The sequence below is a fragment of the Myotis lucifugus genome, unplaced genomic scaffold (genome assembly GCF_000147115.1).
Source record: "Myotis lucifugus unplaced genomic scaffold, Myoluc2.0 scaffold_0, whole genome shotgun sequence".
NCBI lineage: Eukaryota > Metazoa > Chordata > Mammalia > Chiroptera > Vespertilionidae > Myotis > Myotis lucifugus.
Genome location: NW_005871048.1, coordinates 53871072 through 53890030, shown reverse-complemented (window position 1 = coordinate 53890030; position 18959 = coordinate 53871072). Strand labels below are relative to the sequence as shown.

General features: G+C 39.5%; 1 protein-coding gene across 1 annotated transcript in view; it reads right to left on the bottom strand.

The window, feature by feature from the left end:
• DROSHA (drosha ribonuclease III) overlaps positions 1-18959 on the bottom strand; it is a 105383-nt gene that overhangs the window by 41746 nt on the left and 44678 nt on the right. The window contains exons 16-19 of the mRNA XM_023757055.1: positions 15817-15986; positions 10993-11117; positions 9276-9375; positions 7757-7864 (exon numbers count right to left, since the gene is read on the bottom strand). Coding sequence (XP_023612823.1) covers positions 7757-7864; positions 9276-9375; positions 10993-11117; positions 15817-15986 — 503 coding nt within the window. The remainder of the gene's footprint in view (positions 1-7756; positions 7865-9275; positions 9376-10992; positions 11118-15816; positions 15987-18959) is intronic.

Here is an 18959-nt window from a genome sequence, read left to right as displayed (position 1 = left end):
TGAGTGGAAGTTCCACAACTAGGAGGAAAGAAAAAAGTGCACTGAGACTGGTAGGAGGTTCAGAGGTGCGGAGTTGTGGAGGCGCGCGCGAAATGGGCTGGCAACTGGGTGCGCTATTGTTTTTTTCAATCGGGAGGGAGATACAAGCTCCCGATTGCTCTGAACTCCAGTTCCGGGGTCGACTCTGGAGACCCAGACTCATTCAGGGAGAAACTGGACTGTCTGGCATCGGGCTGGAACACGAGGGCGGCTTTCTCTTAGAGGTGCTCGCAGTGATCATTGTTCCTGCTCAGGGATGCAGATCGAAGAGACGCGGGGACCTCTCCAATGAAGAGCTGACTGGCAGCCATTGCTATGTGCTCCACCCTGGTGATTCCCAGAGACCCCGCCCCACCCAATTTACAACCCCACCTAAGCTGTGCGCATCGGCTTTTGCATATGAATGGCCCATCCTTTCGCAGCATAAAACCTAACAAACTGCAGCTGGGTCAGAGAGCTCCAGAGCTTCCAAAAGAAGCCCCAAGGCTCAGCAACAGCAACCAGCTTTGCTTCACAGCTGGGCCCATCTGGGCACCTCCAAACCCCAAACAAAGAGGACGAATCTGCAGATCTCTCTGTTGCTCCTGCTGGGGAGGTGCTAAGTCAGGCAGTGGCTGACTTAGCACCTCCTTGGAGATCCAAGAGCCAGTGTACCCAGTGGTCAGTGTGAGACCATACCAGATTACAACTCTTCACATCCATAAGGGACACACTCAAGGGGAAGACTCAGTGAGCACCAAAGCCCCACTGAAGCAAGTCCTGCCCCATAAGGGTATCTCCGGCACAGCAGTTCTTCCACTGTAGACACAGCTGGTCCTCACAGCCAATTGATCTGGAGGTCAATTCCTCCCAGTGATACCAACAGCAATCAAGGCTTAACTACAACAGGACTGTGCACCCAGCCCACAAAGGGGTGCACCAAGAGTGTCCACCTCAGGTGATTGGGGAGGCTGAGCCACTGGGCCCTAGAGGACATCTACCACACAAGGCCACTCTATCAACACAGGAAGCAGCCAAATTGTGGAGACAAAGAAACAAGTCACAAATGAAAGAAATGGATAAAAGCAAAATACTGGATATAGAGTTCAAAACCATGGTTATAAGGTTACTCAAGAATCTTCTAGAAACCACCGATAAATTTAATGAGACCCTCAAGGATATGAAAAAGGACCAATCAGAAATTAAGCATACACTGACTGAAATAAAGAATAATATACAGAGATCCAACAGCAGACCAGAGGATCCCAAGAATCAAGGCAAAGATTTGAAATACGAAGAAGCAAAAAACACCCAACTGGAAAAGCAAAATGAAAAAAGAATCCAAAAATATGAAGACAGTGTAAGGAGCCTCTGGGACAACTTCAAGCATACCAACAACTGAATTATAGGGGTGTCAGAAAAAGAGAGAGAGAGCAAGATATTGAAAACCTATTTGAAGAAATAATGACAGAAAACTTCCCCTACCTGGTGAAAGAAATAGACTTACAAGTCCAGGAAGCGCGGAGAACCCCAAACAAAAGGAATCCAAAGAGGACCACACCAAGACCATCATAATTAAAATGCCAAGGGCAAAAGACAAAGAGTGAATCTTAAAAGCAGCAAGAGAAAAACAGTTACTTACAAGGGAGAACCCATTCGACTGTCAGCTGATTTCTCAACAGAAACTATGCAGGCCAGAAGGGAGTGACAAGAAATATTCAAAATGATGAATAGCAAGAACCTACAACCAAGATTACTCTACCCAGCAAAGCTATCATTTAGAATTGAAGGTCAGATAAAGAGCTTCACAGACAAGAAAAAGCTAAAGGAGTTCATCACCACCAAACCAGTATTATATGAAATGCTGAAAGGTATTCTTTAAAAAGAGGAAGAAGAAAAAGGTAAAGAAAAAAAAATTATGAACAACAAAGTGACAAGAAATACATATCTATCAACAAGTGAATCTAAAAATCAAGTAAATAAAAAATCTGATGAACAAAATAAACTGGTGAATATAATAGAATCGGGGGCATAGAAAGGGAATGAACTGACAATTCTCACATGGAAGTGGGTGTGGGGAGTGTGGGAAGAGATCGGACAAAAATCTTACACCTATGGACGAGGACAGTGGGGGGGAGTAAGGGCATGGGGTGGGGTGGGAACCGGGTGGAGGGGAGCAATTGGGGAAAAAAAGAGGAACATCTGTAATAATCTGAACAATAAAGATTAATAAAAAAAAAAAATAAGTGAAACAACAACAACAAAAAACGGTTTACAACAAGTCCTATTAGCCCTCATTCAAGTAGGAATGGCCCTGGTTCAATCAGTACTCAGCAAGATAACCTCGACAAGGTCACAAGAACGTTTGTGTAGCCCTGACCGGTTTGGCTCAGTGGATAGAGCGTCGGCCTGTGGACTGAAAGGTCCCAGGTTCGATTCCAGTCAAGGGCATGTACCTTGGTTGCGGACACATCCCCAGTAGGGGGTGTGCAGGAGGCAGCTGATCGATGTTTCTCTCTTATCGATGTTTCTACCTCTCTATCCCTCTCCCTTCCTCTCTGTAAAAAATCAATAAAATATATTTAAAAAAAAAAAAAAAGAACGTTTGTGCCTCCTTGTCTATCTTTAATTACAAGGGAATGGATTAGGACTCACCAATCTGGGAACTTTGTCATGGTCAAGACACTTCTGAGAATCTAAGGAAAATAATTCTTTCCCCTCAAAATGCCTCTGCACACAAGCATGCAAAATTGGATGCCATTTTAATGGGCTCAGAACCCCTGAAGCCCATCACTATCCTTTAGGTAAGACCTTCTCAACCAGGTGATCTTCAAAGGCCATTCCAGGTTTCACACTTAATGGCTTAACATTGTAAGGACAACTTTTATAGAGCCACCGATACAATAAAGGCACCCGAGAGCATGGAACTTTTGTTTTTTGTTTCAATCACTTTTCATTTGGCTATAGATACCTCGTTGGGAGATAATTTCATGAAAGGTATGTCTTTTTCTGTTCTTTAATAATGGTTCCCTAGAACTTAAGAGAATAAAGGAGTCATTCTTATTCATCAGAGCCTGGAGGATGGGCACAGCTCACAGAATGACTGACATATGCTTTCTACCATTTTAGTCTTTGAAGTATTTTAAGCTGGCAGTATTTAAAAATACATGAAAATGGATTTGCTTGAAACTATAGAAATCAGTTCCCTGTATTATTAACTTAAAAAGAATGATTAGTTCTCCCAAATAGACGCTCTGATCAACAGAATGTCTTTCGTTCCAGTTCAATTCAATAAAGACATACTGAGCACCTCCATGTGCAAGGCTTCCAAGGGTGTGGAAGAGAAAAAGATGAAGACACTCTTTTTGCCCTCAAGGGATTCCCAGAGATGTGCCATTATGATTTGAATTATTGGCATTTTGTCCACATAGTTTTTATAAGTGCTGTATTTAAAAATATAGTAATATGGCAGTGTGTGGCCCAAGTATAATATGGTTTTACAGGCATCTAAATTGCAGGGAGCTCAAGGGAGTCAAAGCTAAACACTCAAGGTGGACAGGTCATGAAGACTATACAGTGCAACTATCTTTCTAAAGTGTGAACTTAAACTGGTGAATTGTTTATTTTTTAATACCTCCAGTGAGAGATCAATAAAGCCCTCTCTAGAGTACTCTGATTACCAGATAATTTTTAGAACATTAAGCCCAAATCTGTCTCCTTATCCCTTGGAACCTAGTTCTACCCCTAGAGACAAAATAAAAAGATGCATTAAGTGGCCTGGCCCCTACATCGTCTCTTGGTTAACCTAAGTCTTATTTCCTTGAACCTTGACTCATATGAAACAGCTCTTAGTCGCTTCACCACTTCTTCTAAACTTGCTCCAACTAGAGCCAGTTTCTCTTTCCAAAAAAGTCTGTTTCTTGTGAATACCATGGAAAGGAAAGCATGACCCACGTCCATCCCAGGCAACAAGTCTCAACATTAACTACAAGACTTGTATCTCTAGCTCAGTTTTTTAAAATACCAACCTCTGCAATGTTGAAAGGCACATAATCACTGGGCATATTTTTGCTCTCCCTCTAATTCAAGCCTGGCAACTGCTTTCATTTAAAAAAAAAGTTCCCCTAAAAGAGTGTGAGGAAATGGCCATGTGTAACTTTAAGAATATTAAAATTCTCCCATAAATATAGAGCAACCAGAATAGCAAACTAGACTTACAAACAATATATACATAAAAACTAGAAGACAAAGTATCCCCATGAGCTCCTAAATAAGAGTGCGTGAGGACAAATCCCTGTGTGGTCTCGCACCTGTGAGAGCGAAGACAGGAAGTGTAGCAGGGCGTCCGAGGGCCCTGAGAATGAAAGAACCCAAAAATTAACATCATGCATTCACTGGAAATGTGACCAAAACCGGAGAGGGGTCTGCAGAATCCAAGTCACTGGGTGAGTACAAGAGGACAGTCTAACAGAAAGCCAAGTGAGGACAAGTCTCAGAGATTCAAGAAACTGGCACGGACCAGAGGAATGGCTTTAATAATTTCCACCATGGAGCCTCTCACTTGCACAGGTGGCATTCCTATATGGTGATGTTTTAAGCTCAGTGCAGGTAACAGTTTACTTTCACAACTCCAAGAAAATTCATTGATGGTGGAGTAATATTTAATATATCAAGGTAGAGAAATAGATACTTCACCTCTCCACCTAACGGTGACAGCTACAAAATGCCTCCAGGATGACTTGATTTTGGTACATAAGGAACTATTTCACCAAAACATGGAATTTATGGTTTTATCACTGTTTTTAAGAGTCCGAACCCCCTGCCCCCCACTCCCCCATTATTGCTCTTGTACCCAGATTTCTTTCTCTTCTGCTTCTATCAACTTCTCAGGTAGCTGGCTGGCTCACACTTTCATTCATTTATATGTAGACATTTTCTCCTTTTGACAAACCATACAGCAATTCCTGTATTCAGTATATGAACTCAAAGTCAGCAATTTACAGTCTTTATCAAGTCATTTAAATGCGAGCATAATTTTACTAAAATTAAATAAGACTTCATTAGGAGGACAGGAGAATGTAATGTGAACCCTGAGGGAAAAAAAACACCTACTAAGAAGGGTTCCTGATGGCTAACTAGGCTCAAATTTCTGAAAAATAGAGCCTAGCAGTCATTTCTACACAGGGGCCTCTCACACACACTGCTCTTCAGGGAGAAGCCTGCACTGAACTACCTTCCTCTGCAATGAACAGTCCTGCCATCTGAGCCAGCCCTTACAAAGGAGTTCCTAGAATCCTATTTCAACCAATAGGACTGAGGCTTTCCCCACATCCAATCAGAGCGGCTCTATTCTGACCAGTCAGGACAGTGCCTTTTGGACCAATCAAACTGCAAAGATTTGAAGTCCTCATTTGCATGAGAGCAGACCAATCAGGGACCACTGGCAGGAACTTCTGTCCATACAAGCCAGCTCTCCACTGGCTCTGGAGTGCACTTTCCATCAAGGACTGTTTCAACTGACTGAGCTGAAACACCAAAGATGTCTTGTGGAAGCAAAGGGGCGCAGACCAGGGCAGGCCAGAGCAGACTGTGGAGGAGTAGAGCAGAACAGAAGAGGGGCCTGGTCCCAGGGCTGCCTCACAGCCCTGTGGTAACACAATTGAGCCGCTATTATACATCTGTGCTGTTTTCACAGCCTAGCTGTTTCACAATTGAGCTGTAAAGTTTCCTTCTTCACCACACCCCAAAATGGGGATTCCAGTTGTCACTGAATTGGTGCGAATGCCATCAATTGACAGTAAGCATAGCTTCTAAACAGTTACCAGTTGTCTTGGAAGAATGGGAATCCTACAGACGGAGGAACTATGACCAGATCAAAAAATATTCACCTTTGTATACAGTTTAATCAGGATCCATTTTCTCTGACCAGTCAGTCAAAGAAAGTCACTGAGTGCTCCTACCAACCTCAAAGCAGAATGAAAAATATAATATGTATATAGAGAAAATAACCTAGTCCTCAAGCTATGTCTAATCTAGCTGAGGAGCCAAAGTGAGGCATCCGTGATACACAAAGAACGGAAAACTGCAGTGGAGCAGATTATTGAGCGCCCCTATTTGTTTCACCAAAAGAAAAGGGGAAAAGGACTCGATACTTTTTAAAAAACTGCGTTCAGCGGAACAAAACTGCCTTAGGGACTGCAACCTGGGGTGGGAAGAAAAGCAAGTAAAATAGGATAATCCCTCCACACCCACCAATCAGACAGTTATTGCTTTATCTTTTTATAAATTAGGGCCTCACAGGGTTTTGTTAAAAAACAAAACAACTTCAGAGTTACCCAAAAACTCAAGTTTAAAAATCACTAAACTAGAAGATCTCTAAGGTCCTTTCCAGTTCTCAATGCTCCACAATTTTAGGATCTCTCAAACAATCAACTCCGACTTGTCACTGAGATCACCAGGTTTGAGGCAGACTCCACTCATTGTTCAACATTCCACTCATTGTTCTTATGGTGTCTACCTTAGGATGATGTTATGGATTCGGAGAAACACTAGCAAGCAGGCAATCAGGTGATATGACTTCAAGTGACTCTCAGAGAGAATCAACAGAGTAAGATATTCACTATTGAAAGTACTTAGAGAAAAAAAAATGTGGTCAATTGGCAAAATAATTGAGGACCTGGAGGATGCTGGCTACCACTGTAGATGATTATTCTCAAACTATTTAGCAGTACTGCATCAATAGCAGTTCATCTTAAAACAAAACTATTTAGCTTTGGACATCACATGGGAAATGAATTGCACAGTAATACCTTTAATTATTGGATTAAATCCCACTGTTCAATATAATAATTAAATGCCAACATTGATTTTTTTAAAAACACACTGATTATGATGAAATGAATACCTGAGAGTATCGAAACTTATTACAATATATGCTACCATCAAAACAGATAAGTGGAAGCCTGGAAAGAATTCTTCCAAAAGGCTGAACACAGCTAATTACATTACCTGACCCCAGCCTGGGTAGTCATTTTCCTTTACTGTAATTTCTCTGCAGCGCAACCAGTACCAATCATAACAAAAAAAATCAAGTGAGCTTTGGAGCTCTCTGATCTGGTAAAAATTCCTCCCACAGGGAAAACAAAATACTTATTAGTGAGTCAGCATATATATCTGACATATTCCTCTATTGAGTTCATCAAATGAAAAAATACTATCATTTGGGTCAAATATGAAATTTATACTGATTCCGTTCATCAATGCCTTCAGTTTCCTGCAGCATAAGCTTGAGTCACAGGTCATAGTATGTACACATGGCCTCCGGGAATCTGCCTGTAGAGCTGCTGCTGTGTATCTTTTTGGACAAGCACCTGCACATGGCTGCAAACAGACAGGTGCATTTGAAGAATGGACTTGCCTTCACTCAATATGCAGAGACAGCGTCTAGCATTACTAAGTGCCCCCCACCCTACCACTGTGCCTGTGAGTGCACGCACGCGCGCGCGCACACACACACACACACACACACACACACACACACACACACAGTTCATCAAGATAATAGCAAAACTGACAACAAAAACAAAACCCAAAGGACACAAAACAATTTATGGGTGTCCCATTTAGCTACAAGGTAATATGTTCCGCAGAAACTTCTCAGAATTAGGAAAACTTCAGCACCAATGACTTTTAAAGGAAGAGGTATACAGGATGACTGTATTCCCAGAAGCATCGTTACCTGACAGACATCAGAACGGATGCCAGTTTTCCAGAATCCTTGGCTACTGAGCTCCACTGTTACTTCTCGCCTCATTGTATTCTTCTGTCGTATTTTTTGGAGCGCTTCCTAGAAGAGAACTCATTATGATGAGTCACCTGATGGTTGCAGAGCAATTTTAAGCCAAACATCAAGCATTAGAAAATAAGCTAGATTCATTCAATATCACCCTTACATCCAGGCACTCAAACCTCTTCATGCCAAATTACAGTAATTTACTTGAAATGATGGCCAGAATGCTCAAAGCCTTGGGTAACTAGATAAGAAAAAGATTTAAGCCAAATCTACCATTCTGGCAAGTTCAAATTAAAAATGACCTTTACTGATTTTTTAAAAAGTAGTGTTTGGGTTTTGAAATCAGCATGTAAAAATTATAATTATAGCAAGCCTATGTTGTCAAGCCTTTACATCTAAGAAATACAATCAATAAATTAACCTGCAACCCACGTAATTCTAAAAGTCGCTTTCAAATTTGCCAACCCATTATAACAACTCTTATTGGGAGGATACATTTTATTTTAAAAAATACAATAATCTAAAACTTCTGCAAGACATAGTCAGGAACTCTTTCCTTTAACTGCACTTCAAATAATTAATCATAAAAATAATTTTATATTTGTATACTTACTCAGGAACAACCTCATAGGAATTCATAATACAAAGGAACCACCACCACCACCACCACCTCCACCCCTGATTAGAGGAAAGCTCAATGGACTATTTCAGAAGTCCACACAACCACCTTTTTCCCTGGGGCACCAACAGCGGGACAGCTCAGTCAGCCTCTCTCAGCCCTGCTTCCCTCCTCTTTACCGAAGCTGACTGGCTCAAGTCACAGTAAGTGACGAAGCCAGAATTCAAACACCTTTCCCAGCCTCAGAGCCTTGCTCTTACACCACCAAGCAGAATAAACCTCACTGAGACAAAATCTATTTTGATACCAAATTCATTTACTCTTAAAATTATAACTAAAACATAAGTGTTCCTGGAATATAAAGATAATATGACCCATTAGTAAAGACATGTGGAATGTAGAGCATAAAACCTTACAAAATAAGTTCACCCACTAAACTGACAGGCATATGGAAGACAATCTTTTACAACCTTAACACCAAGAAATTTGCATAAGATCCAAAGTTATATGATGTGCAGTCTAATTATGATAAAAAGCTGATCCAGCCAGTTTTATATTTTAGTTTCTATAAAAGATACATTTATTCCCAATGGTAGCAATCCTTTAGTTAAGAAACTATCCTCCTTTATAAAAAAAGAAAAAAGTATCCTTTTTAGGAGGAAAAATGGTTCCTTAGATACTAATAAGATGAAAAAAAAATCAATCAGCCTACTAATGTGAGGAGGGGAGTAAACTATGACTTTTTGAAAGTCTTTTCCCATCTTATTCAAAAGTGTAGTGCCATGCGACAACCTTGAAATCAACCTGAAGCGCATCATCAATCACAGAACAGAGCTCAATACCCACCTCCCTCTGGGCCAGTTTCTGTTTGTCCGTTTGTTTGACTTTGGGACTATTTGCTAGGAGGTGGCGAAGTTTCACATAACTCTTCCACAGTTTCTGGTACCTAAGGAAAAGGACAGACAGACATCTTCAACAAAGAGCAGGCCAATCTGAAGCACAATAAAGCCAGTTGTCTCAATAGCCCTGTTCAATTATAAACAGCATTCTTTTTTTATACCATAATGGCAGCAAACCTTCATTCTAAGGAAGGATATGGTTTGGGGGGGTTGAAGGTCAGGATGACCAAAAGCTATCTGGAACCTAGTTATTAAGCTGATTATTGCTTATTTTGGTTGAAAAATGAGGTGTCACTACATGGGTGAATCTATCTGGAAAGAATTCCAAAGGAGATATACAAAGCCAATAGAAACATATGCTGTTTCTCATTGTTACCTCCTTGAAAGTGACAAATTTTATTTAAACATGTACTTTTTGATGTTTGCTGAGAGAAAGACCCCTCAATAAGGATACTGTCAGTCTCTGAACGGCCTAGACTGAAAGTAAAATTTGGAGAGTATTAGAAAGAAAGCCACATCCGTGCCAATACCCTCGCTACATAGCTGTATCCATTTCTCCAGTGGGGAGGGGGAAAGATGAATGGTGTACACTCATCTGTATATATCAGGACAAGAATAAGCACGTTTGTAGCCAAACATGTGGTAACCTAGATGGGCCTGAAGGATGCTGTTAAAGTGCCCGGGGAATGAAGGGGAGTTTTTTATCAATTCACACTCCTGCCACCTGAGTCCACGAGAGCCTAATCACATTCTACTAACATTTTTCTGACAAGAAGGGGCTTTCAAAGGGTTTTCTGTCATCTTGAAGCTGGTTCTGTCATTGAAACTGCTCCTTTCTCGGCCTCAGCTGGGTCTCTTTTTGATAACAGTTTCTTAGAGAATGGAGGAAAGAAAGAAGTACTTACACAGTGCCTGGTTCACTGCTTTATACTTTTATCCAAAGAGGGGGGAAAAAGAATAAAACCCTTTAGCCTCTTCTAAGATATTAGCCAGAATTGTATTTATGAATTAAAAAGCCCAAATGCCCTTTTCTCTCATTATGAATCCTTTAAAAAAACTTTTAACTCAGTTAACTATTCGTTTGTTTAACAAGGTAGGAAATTCAAACATTCCTGAAGAAAATAATGGTAATATTTCCAATATCACACATGTTCATCTTCTCCCAGAAAAACACTAACATGCCAGTTAGAAAAACCCAAATGTGGAAAATAACATCAATTCTGAAAGTCAGAAGCCACAGCTTCTCCTTCTAACACGACCCTTAGCTTTGCATGGGGTCTTAAGCTCTTACTAAGGTGCTCCAAAAAAATAGAATCTGTATGAATTCAGCAGTGCTAGGAACCAATATGATGCTATTTTCCTCTAGAGGGCACTGAAAAAATAGTAACAATAAGTATTATAAGGATGAATAAATGAAAAGTTCCTTAAAGATTAAAAACATACAGGACTCTTGCTGACCAAGACTGCAAAGGATAATCTATTGAATAATAATTTCCTGTAAGCTACCAAAATTTGTTTCATTTGGTGACCTAAATTTGGAAACATGGCTCATTTTAGTTCTTAATTTTCAAAAAGGAAAACATCCGCTAAAAGGTATTCCTCTGCTAATGAAGCTGTGAGTAGAAGGTGAAATTGGCTAAGACAAACACCGAGAAATATCTTACTGTGGGTCTCCTGCATAACTCAACTGTGCAGGGCGTATCCCAAAGTGAACGATTATTGGAAAAGTAATCACATCGGGGTTGAACTGTTCACGATCCAGTTGATCGATGCGGACAGAGCTTGGTTTCTACAGAGAAAAATCAAAGCCATTTATTCCCATAAGAAGTCTGTAAGTATTGACTTTAACCTAAGTAGGAAAGAAATTAATCGAATTTTTTTTCTAGGAAAGCCTCATCCCCAAAGGGAAAATGTCACTTGAACCCTTTAGTCATAGCAGCTACACTATATAAAAACTATAATGTCATCCCTGTAAATGAGTCCGTGCCATTTGGCATAATGAACAATGATCTTGTCCTTTTTTGCAGTCCACATGGAAACCTTTAAAAATTAAACTTTTAAAAGGACACCTAGTCAGATATAACTTTTCCTTAACCTCTCCGAAGGCACCGGGGAAGTATTCCACATTACAAGGAAGAAACGTGCTGGCTTATTCTGTTTTAAGTTCACATTTCAAATGAATAGCTTACTTCTACTCAGAATGCACAGACAGATGCCTCTATATACATGTTTCCCATTAGTTCTCTCTGTACCTTATTGTATTCCTTTAATTCCACATCTTTAAATTAGAAGGTATGGTAGTACAAAAGCCAAATGGTTAAGTTCCTCTTATTATGTCCATGTAGGCCATTTTTAATTTTAATAGAGAGCCTCATATTTTTTATGCAAGTCTAATAAAAATAAAGTGAACAGCTAATTCCTTCTTGAGTTGCTAAAATATGAGGAACCGTTTATAAAATACCTTTCATCCTGAAAGCTTAAGTTTGTAAAAAGAAGGTAGAATCATGGAGAGAATGTTTTAGCAACCCTCTTGCTTATGCCCAATTCTCTGGCAGGCCTCTATCATTACAAACTAAACTCTTACTAGGGGATTGTGGAGTCTTTGGCTCAGCTGCTTTAAACCAAAGGCTACAGAACTGATCCACATGGAGGCCAATGAGCTTCATCCTGTCGCCCAGCAATGACCAACAACTAGAGTCTGGTTGGTGGTCTGAACACATTGTTTGCGGGTAGTAACAGGTGGCTCTACTACTTACAGTCAACGTAAAACTATAAATACGTTTCCCGCATACAATGTGTGAACTGTCCAGGGCTGAGGGGTTTCAACGCTAAAAGCGGACAGCCCCCAACAACTGGGACAAGCCGTTATCCTGCCCACAGCTATAGCCCCAGGCAGCCATCTGACAAATCCAAGTAGGGGACAATGGGAATAGGTTTGTGTAAATCCATCCACATTAGTTTAAAAACAACTTACACTTAGGTTTTTAAGGAATATTTAAATGTGATTTAACAATCAAAATTTCACTAGTATCTTAAAAAGTTAGCCTCTGCCGAATCCGGTTTGGCTCAGTGGATAGAGCGTCGGCCTGCGGACTGGAGGGTCCCGGGTTCGATTCCGGTCAAGGGCATGTACGTTGGTTGCGGGCACACCCCCAGTGGGAGGTGTGCAGGAGGCAGCTGGTCGATGTTTCTCTCTCATCGATGTTTCTAGCTCTCTATCCCTCTCTCTTCCTCTCTGTAAAAAATCAATAAAATATATTAGAGAAAAAAAAAAAAAAAAAAAAGAAAAAAGAAAAAAAAAAAATTGTTTCCAAAAAATAAAAAATAAAAAAAAAAAATAAAAAGTTAGCCTCTGCTCTCAAAATTAACAACTAGAGAAGATGTTGGTCACAGGTAACCAAGTATAATATTATGTAAGTGCTTATCAACAGTAGCAACATATTTTCTTAAATTTATCTTTATTGTTGAAAGTATTATAGATGTTGCAACATATTATTTAGGCCTAAGAATTGGTTCCAATATTTTGTGCATCAAAGCACCAAGAAAACTGCACATCTGAAAGGTGCTAGTGAGTTATTCGTGTTCCCAGGATTTTAAACACCATGCTATGGAATCAACAAGGAGATAATGACTTAGAATATCTATAGTATCTCTAAATTTACACGTGTGGGGAGGTGAAGGAAATCAGTTTTAGAATTTGGCCACACTCTACGACAGCTATCCTACCATCTTTGTAGAAACATAAGAAAAAAACATTCTCACTAATGACCAAAGTATTCTCTGGTAGAAGCAAAGTGCCCAAAGAGGGAGATTGAGTCTTTTAAATTCCGTAACAATAAAGTACTTAATGTGACCATAATGGCTTGAAAATTTAATAAATTCCCCAATATTCTTACCATTGGGTGATCTTTCAAAGCAAGTATGAAATGTACACTTGACCCTATTCTCAAAACAATATAATGGAAGATGTTTGAATCAGACTGAGTTTCCAGAATATGTTCCTCCTCTAAACATATTTTTAGGTAAATATTAAAAAAGAATTAACTTCAACATGTCCCAAAGCCTGGCATCCAAATTTACGTTTTCTTATTTCCACCTACTTTCCAACATAAACCTTTCATCCTGGTTTCTTCATTATCTTCAAACTGGCCAAACACTATGCCAAGTATGTGCATTTAAACATGCCAATAATTTATACAATTTCTCAATTCCTTAAAGACCTTCCTGTGGTGTTTATGAAGTATACTGGCAGCCCAGCCGAGTGATCTCACATTGATTCAAGGGTTCATCACAGACTCCTTTTACGTGGATATGCTGTGAGACTGCACCTGGACAAGCGTCATACACATCTATATACTTCACTAGCATCTGGCTCACATGGTTGTCCCTCAACAGTAAGTTGAATGATGACCCTGGTCATGGAGTAAATGTCCTCCATGCCATCAGCTCAGTAACAAGCAACGAGTGACTCTGAAGTCCCTGGGATTTTTTTTTTTTTAACTACAGATCCTTGAGTGCCTGGAGTATATAGGGTCAATCATGGCATTCTTATATTTTCAAAAGCTCTCCAAGTGATTCTAGGACATCAGGAAATGTTAGCCAGGACATGGAAGGAAGCTCCAGGGAGAAAGTGTTCCCAAAGTGTCCACTGTAAATCATGGGATGCTTGGAGTGGACTCACCAAGATGAAAAGATCATGTCTGCCACCACCATCACCTGAACCCAACTTCTGACCCAGCTATAAACCTGACAGAAGAAATGTAAATTTCTGCAGCTGTTTAAAGGAGAAAAATCAAATTCACAATCACACTCTCATAGTGCTATGATTTGTATATTTCTTTTAAAGTTACTTTAACAATGATTTATGTGGCTTAAGAATATAACAGTAAAAACTGTATGACTTTTTAATTTTAAATAAATGTTATGTTGAAAAACATTTTTATTAAACACTTTCATTTTCGAGATCTGTTTAAAATAACTGGCATTAGCTGGAGTGTTTGGTTTGCAAATAACCACATTTTGTTTGTGCAGATGTTGGTGTCATGCTACAGAAAGTTGATCCAGAGTTTTTATTTTTATGAATCATGACAATTGAACAAATTTGGCAGCCTTTTTAAAACAACAGCTTTGTTTAAATAGATTACTTTGTTTCTTTACATGGAAATATTTTAATTCTCCCTTTCTGGAAAAACTTATTCTGATAAGATGCCAATATATATTTTATGAAATAACATATTTTGAAGAAAAAATAATTTTAATTGATATAATATATAAAACAGCATTTTCTTTATAAGATAAATCTAGTTATCTTTTAATTCTCTCTTTTAAATTTCACATGTTTATTTCAACAACTAACATTAGAAGCTAATTTTAAAACAAAATAATAAGAAACAAAAGAAGTGGGAAATATTTGTAATAATTATGGCAAAAGAGCAATAAAAGGATCAATAAAAAAGGACAAATACCACAACAGAAAATTTGACAAAGGATATTGATAGGCCATTATCAAAAGGCCAATAAACATTTAAAATATCAATTTTTGTTAGAAACTAAAATAAACACAAAACTGAACTAAATAATATTTTTCCCTATCAACTGACAAAGTTTGTTAAAGTAGTAGAATACTTTCAACAATAAAGATTTTTTTTAAATTTTTAAACAGTATAACCAATATGAAGAAATGGGTACCCTCATATCTTCCTAGTCAGAGCACACATTTTACAACCCTTCTGGAAGGTATTTGCCCTACGTATCAAAAGACTTAACATGTGTATACAGCCAGACTACTTCTTCCTAAGGAGTTAAATGGATAAATATTCAAAGACACATACATATACATATGTACATGTACACACATATACAAATTCAATATAGCATTATTTGTTTTAGTAAAAGTCTGGGAGCAACCTGGGTACCCAACAATAAGGAGTTAATTTTATAACTTAAAGGTCTTCTTTTTTTAACACTCCTAAAGAAATTTATGACTATGAAAAAAATGATATTTTGTGGTTGTTTCTGGCGGATAAGGAGGTCTAAATATTTAATATAATACCATTTAATAGAATGATGCCAATTTTGTTTCAAAACAATATGAAATATATCCTAGAGACCAGAAAACTGAATACTATCATCTCTGTAGAATGGAATCATGGGTAATTTTTATTGCCTTCTTTGGGCTGCTTTTTGATTTTCCTAATTTTCTATAGTGAAGATATATTACTTTTATGCCTAAAAAAAAAAAAATCAGAACTGAACATACCTAAGAACTTTAAAAGTCTCCATAAGGAGCAGAATAAATTTACCAATAAGATGAACTTACTACCAAACGCACCTATAATATTTTTCGTATCTACTAAATAGTTAAAAATTACTCAAGGATGAGAGGGAATGAGTACATAAAGCTTTGAAAATGTTGTCATTGTTTTTCTGAAACATTCACACCCAGAAGGAAGGTGGCTGGGTCTGAGTGTGTGAGCACCAGAACCTACCGTGCCGGGGTTGGTGACAATCATGCCTTTGCACTCTTCCGCATATTTCTGCCACTCAAGCTCTTCCCACTGCAGCATGTTGGCGATCTCCTCCTCCGGGACCAGCGCTTTGCTGCACCGTAACAAGTAAAGGAGAATCTGGTGCATGGACAGCACTTCCTTCCCTCCATCTGGGGTGAGAGTAGAGAGAAAGGGGAAAATGAGGCTACTCAATGCACAGCCAGCCATCAGCCAAATAAGGAAAAACAAGACAACAGAGACAAAAGAGCGTTCATAAAAAGGTAATTTAGAATTTACATTGTTTAACCAGGTGCCAAATAATCCGAAAGCCATTTGTTTCATTGATAAACAGTGCTCATAAACCATCTCATTTACTAAGACGGTAAGAGCAACATTCTAAATGATAAAAGGCTCCATTTGTACGGTGTGAATATAGAAAAAGGTGTCTATCTAAATAAATTTAAAACCATCGAGCATGAAGAACCACAGCTTACAATATACAGAACTTAAATATTTTATCATTCTTTCTAGGTAACAGATGAAAGCTCTTTAGCAGTGATGTTATTATCTTAAGGATATTCTAAGCTTTTGAGATATTTATGGATGTTTTCAGCTTACTGTGTGATGGTCTAATTTTTTGGTGCTAATGTGCTACACCTGCCGTGATGAATAGTCCTAAAGAGCCTGTACTAATATCATGAAGATCATTATGGAGTTAGTACATGGAAAAATAGCAAGTATTCTGAGGCTTATGGAGCACATATTACTAAGTACAGAAGGTAAAAACAACAAAGGACATAATTAAAGTGCTCTGGAAAAAGCCAATTAATCTGGTACTTGATGAACCAAAGATTCATTTAATGTGAGCATTAATTTCCGGTGCTCAGGTTTCTGGCTTCTCTTTGGACTTGGCTTCTTGACCAGTATGTGTAACTACCTTATACCCCTTTTCTTGACTTAGGCCTACCCAAAGAAAGGACAAGAGCCCTGAGGATTTAGAGGACAATGAGTACCCTCCCCAGGTCAAAAAATATTCTAGGAGCCCCAGTATGAGGCCAACACTTCATGGAGAATGAGGAAACCAAGATTGTGGGGATAGGTGGGCACAAATGAGAGTGTCCTATTTGTGCTAGAGGAGTTAGATACCCAAGGAACTGGGGCTACCAGAAAATGAAAAGGATAAAAGATTTTCATACACGTTGCTATGGGCTAAAGCTTGGACAGGCCTACACATCTGAGAAAGAAGAAAATAAGTATCAAGATTTCTCTCTGGTGTGTATGAGGTTTTTTAACCCCAGATGCTATTCTGAAACTAGATGACATTGCTGCTACAGAGCTACTATATATAGGCATCCTGCATTCATTCATTAACCTAAATATTTGTCCATTCATCCAACAAATCGTTACTGAGCACCTATTATGAAACAGGCACTCTTCTAGACACTGGAAACAGTGTCCCTATGTCACTTTTATTTGACACACCAAGGGTATTTCCCAATTTAGGAGCATATTCACAATATAAAGAAAGAAAGTCACCACGTGCTCACCAGAATGCTTCTACCTAGCCTGGGCGCAAAGCTGCCAACAAGCCCTAGCCGGTTTGGATCAGTGGAGAGTGTCGGCCCACAGACTGAGGGGTCCTGAGTTCCATTTTGATCAAGGGCATGTACTTTGATTGCAAGCTGGATCCCCGGCCCTGGTCGGGGTACGTGTGGGAGGCAACCAATTGATGTATCACATCCATGTTTCTCTCTCTGTGTCTCTTCCCATCCCTTCCACTGTCTCTAAAAGTCAATGGAAAAATATTCTTGGGTGAGGATTAACACATACACACACACACACACACACACACACAGCTGCCAACGAGGCAGGAGAGTTTTACAGCAGCATAGAAACTAGAAATACTTTTCTTAAAAAAAACAAAACACATCAGGTGCAAAGTCGGTCATGCTGAAGGTGAAAGTGTAAATCCATGTTGAAATCTGCTAAATATTTAAAACAGCACCCAAAACCTAAAAAGACAGAGATTTACCACTGTGAAAAAATGTAGAAACCCAGAGCAGATAACCTAAGGAGGGGGACTGAGGCACTGCTCCAGGGGCAATAATGAGGTGCAGTCCTTATGGAAATACGAAGAAGGTAGACTAGAGAATCCTGCCAGAGCCCATGCAAGGGCTGTATTCTCATACCCAGCCCAGCAAAAAAGACCCTCATAAATATTTGAAAAGTGACTTTCTGAAGCAGATAAATAACATGGCCACTTGCTCACAGACTGCCATGAATTTACCAATGTTAATGAATTGGCTCTTTTGGTTTGTCTGCTTTGCTACATGTTTATGTTGGGGATTTATGGAACGGTGTCACTGAGGGCTAAGAAGCCATTTTTATCTCGCTGGCTGAGATAAATAGGACACGATACAAATGAGAAGTGAGAGTGGGTACGCTAAGGTTAGCAGGCGCTGTGCCAGCACTGGGACTGGAGCCGTGACAACGGGTCATTATTCGAAAAGAACTGGAGTTTGTGTTTCAGGGAATGAATCTGGACAGTCATTAATGAACTGACAGACTTTATAACTGTTTCTTAGAGACCCAATACTCTCCATTTATGTTGTCTGATTATTTATAACGTTATTTGCGGGGGAGGGCAATTTGTTAGAGAATTTGTGTTAAGAATATGGCTGGTTACACAAGTGCTTCTCAACAGTCTAACACTCAATTTTAACAAACACAAACACGCCTTCCTCCTTCCTTACACTAGGAATAACTATACAGCTGCATTACTATGTCCCCTGTGTATTCCTGCTAAGATGCCTCTAAATAATCTTGTCTAAAAATCTGTATTAACAGGTATTTTCTAAGCTTTCCAAATACAAAGTTATCCCATATAATAAAAGGCTAATATGCAAATTGTTCCCTCGACCAGGAGTTCGATAGGGAGTTGGGCCAGGGGGAGGGGCCAGCCGGCCAACTGCTTGCGGCCCCTCCCCTGGCCACCACCATCCCCGATCGGCCCCTCCCACCCAGACTGGGGGCGGCCAGCCAGCCAACTGCCCAAGGACCCTCCCCCCAGCTAGCCCAGCCCAATTGGGGTGGGCTGGCCGGACCCCACCCATGCACGAATTCGTGCACCAGGCCTCTAGTAC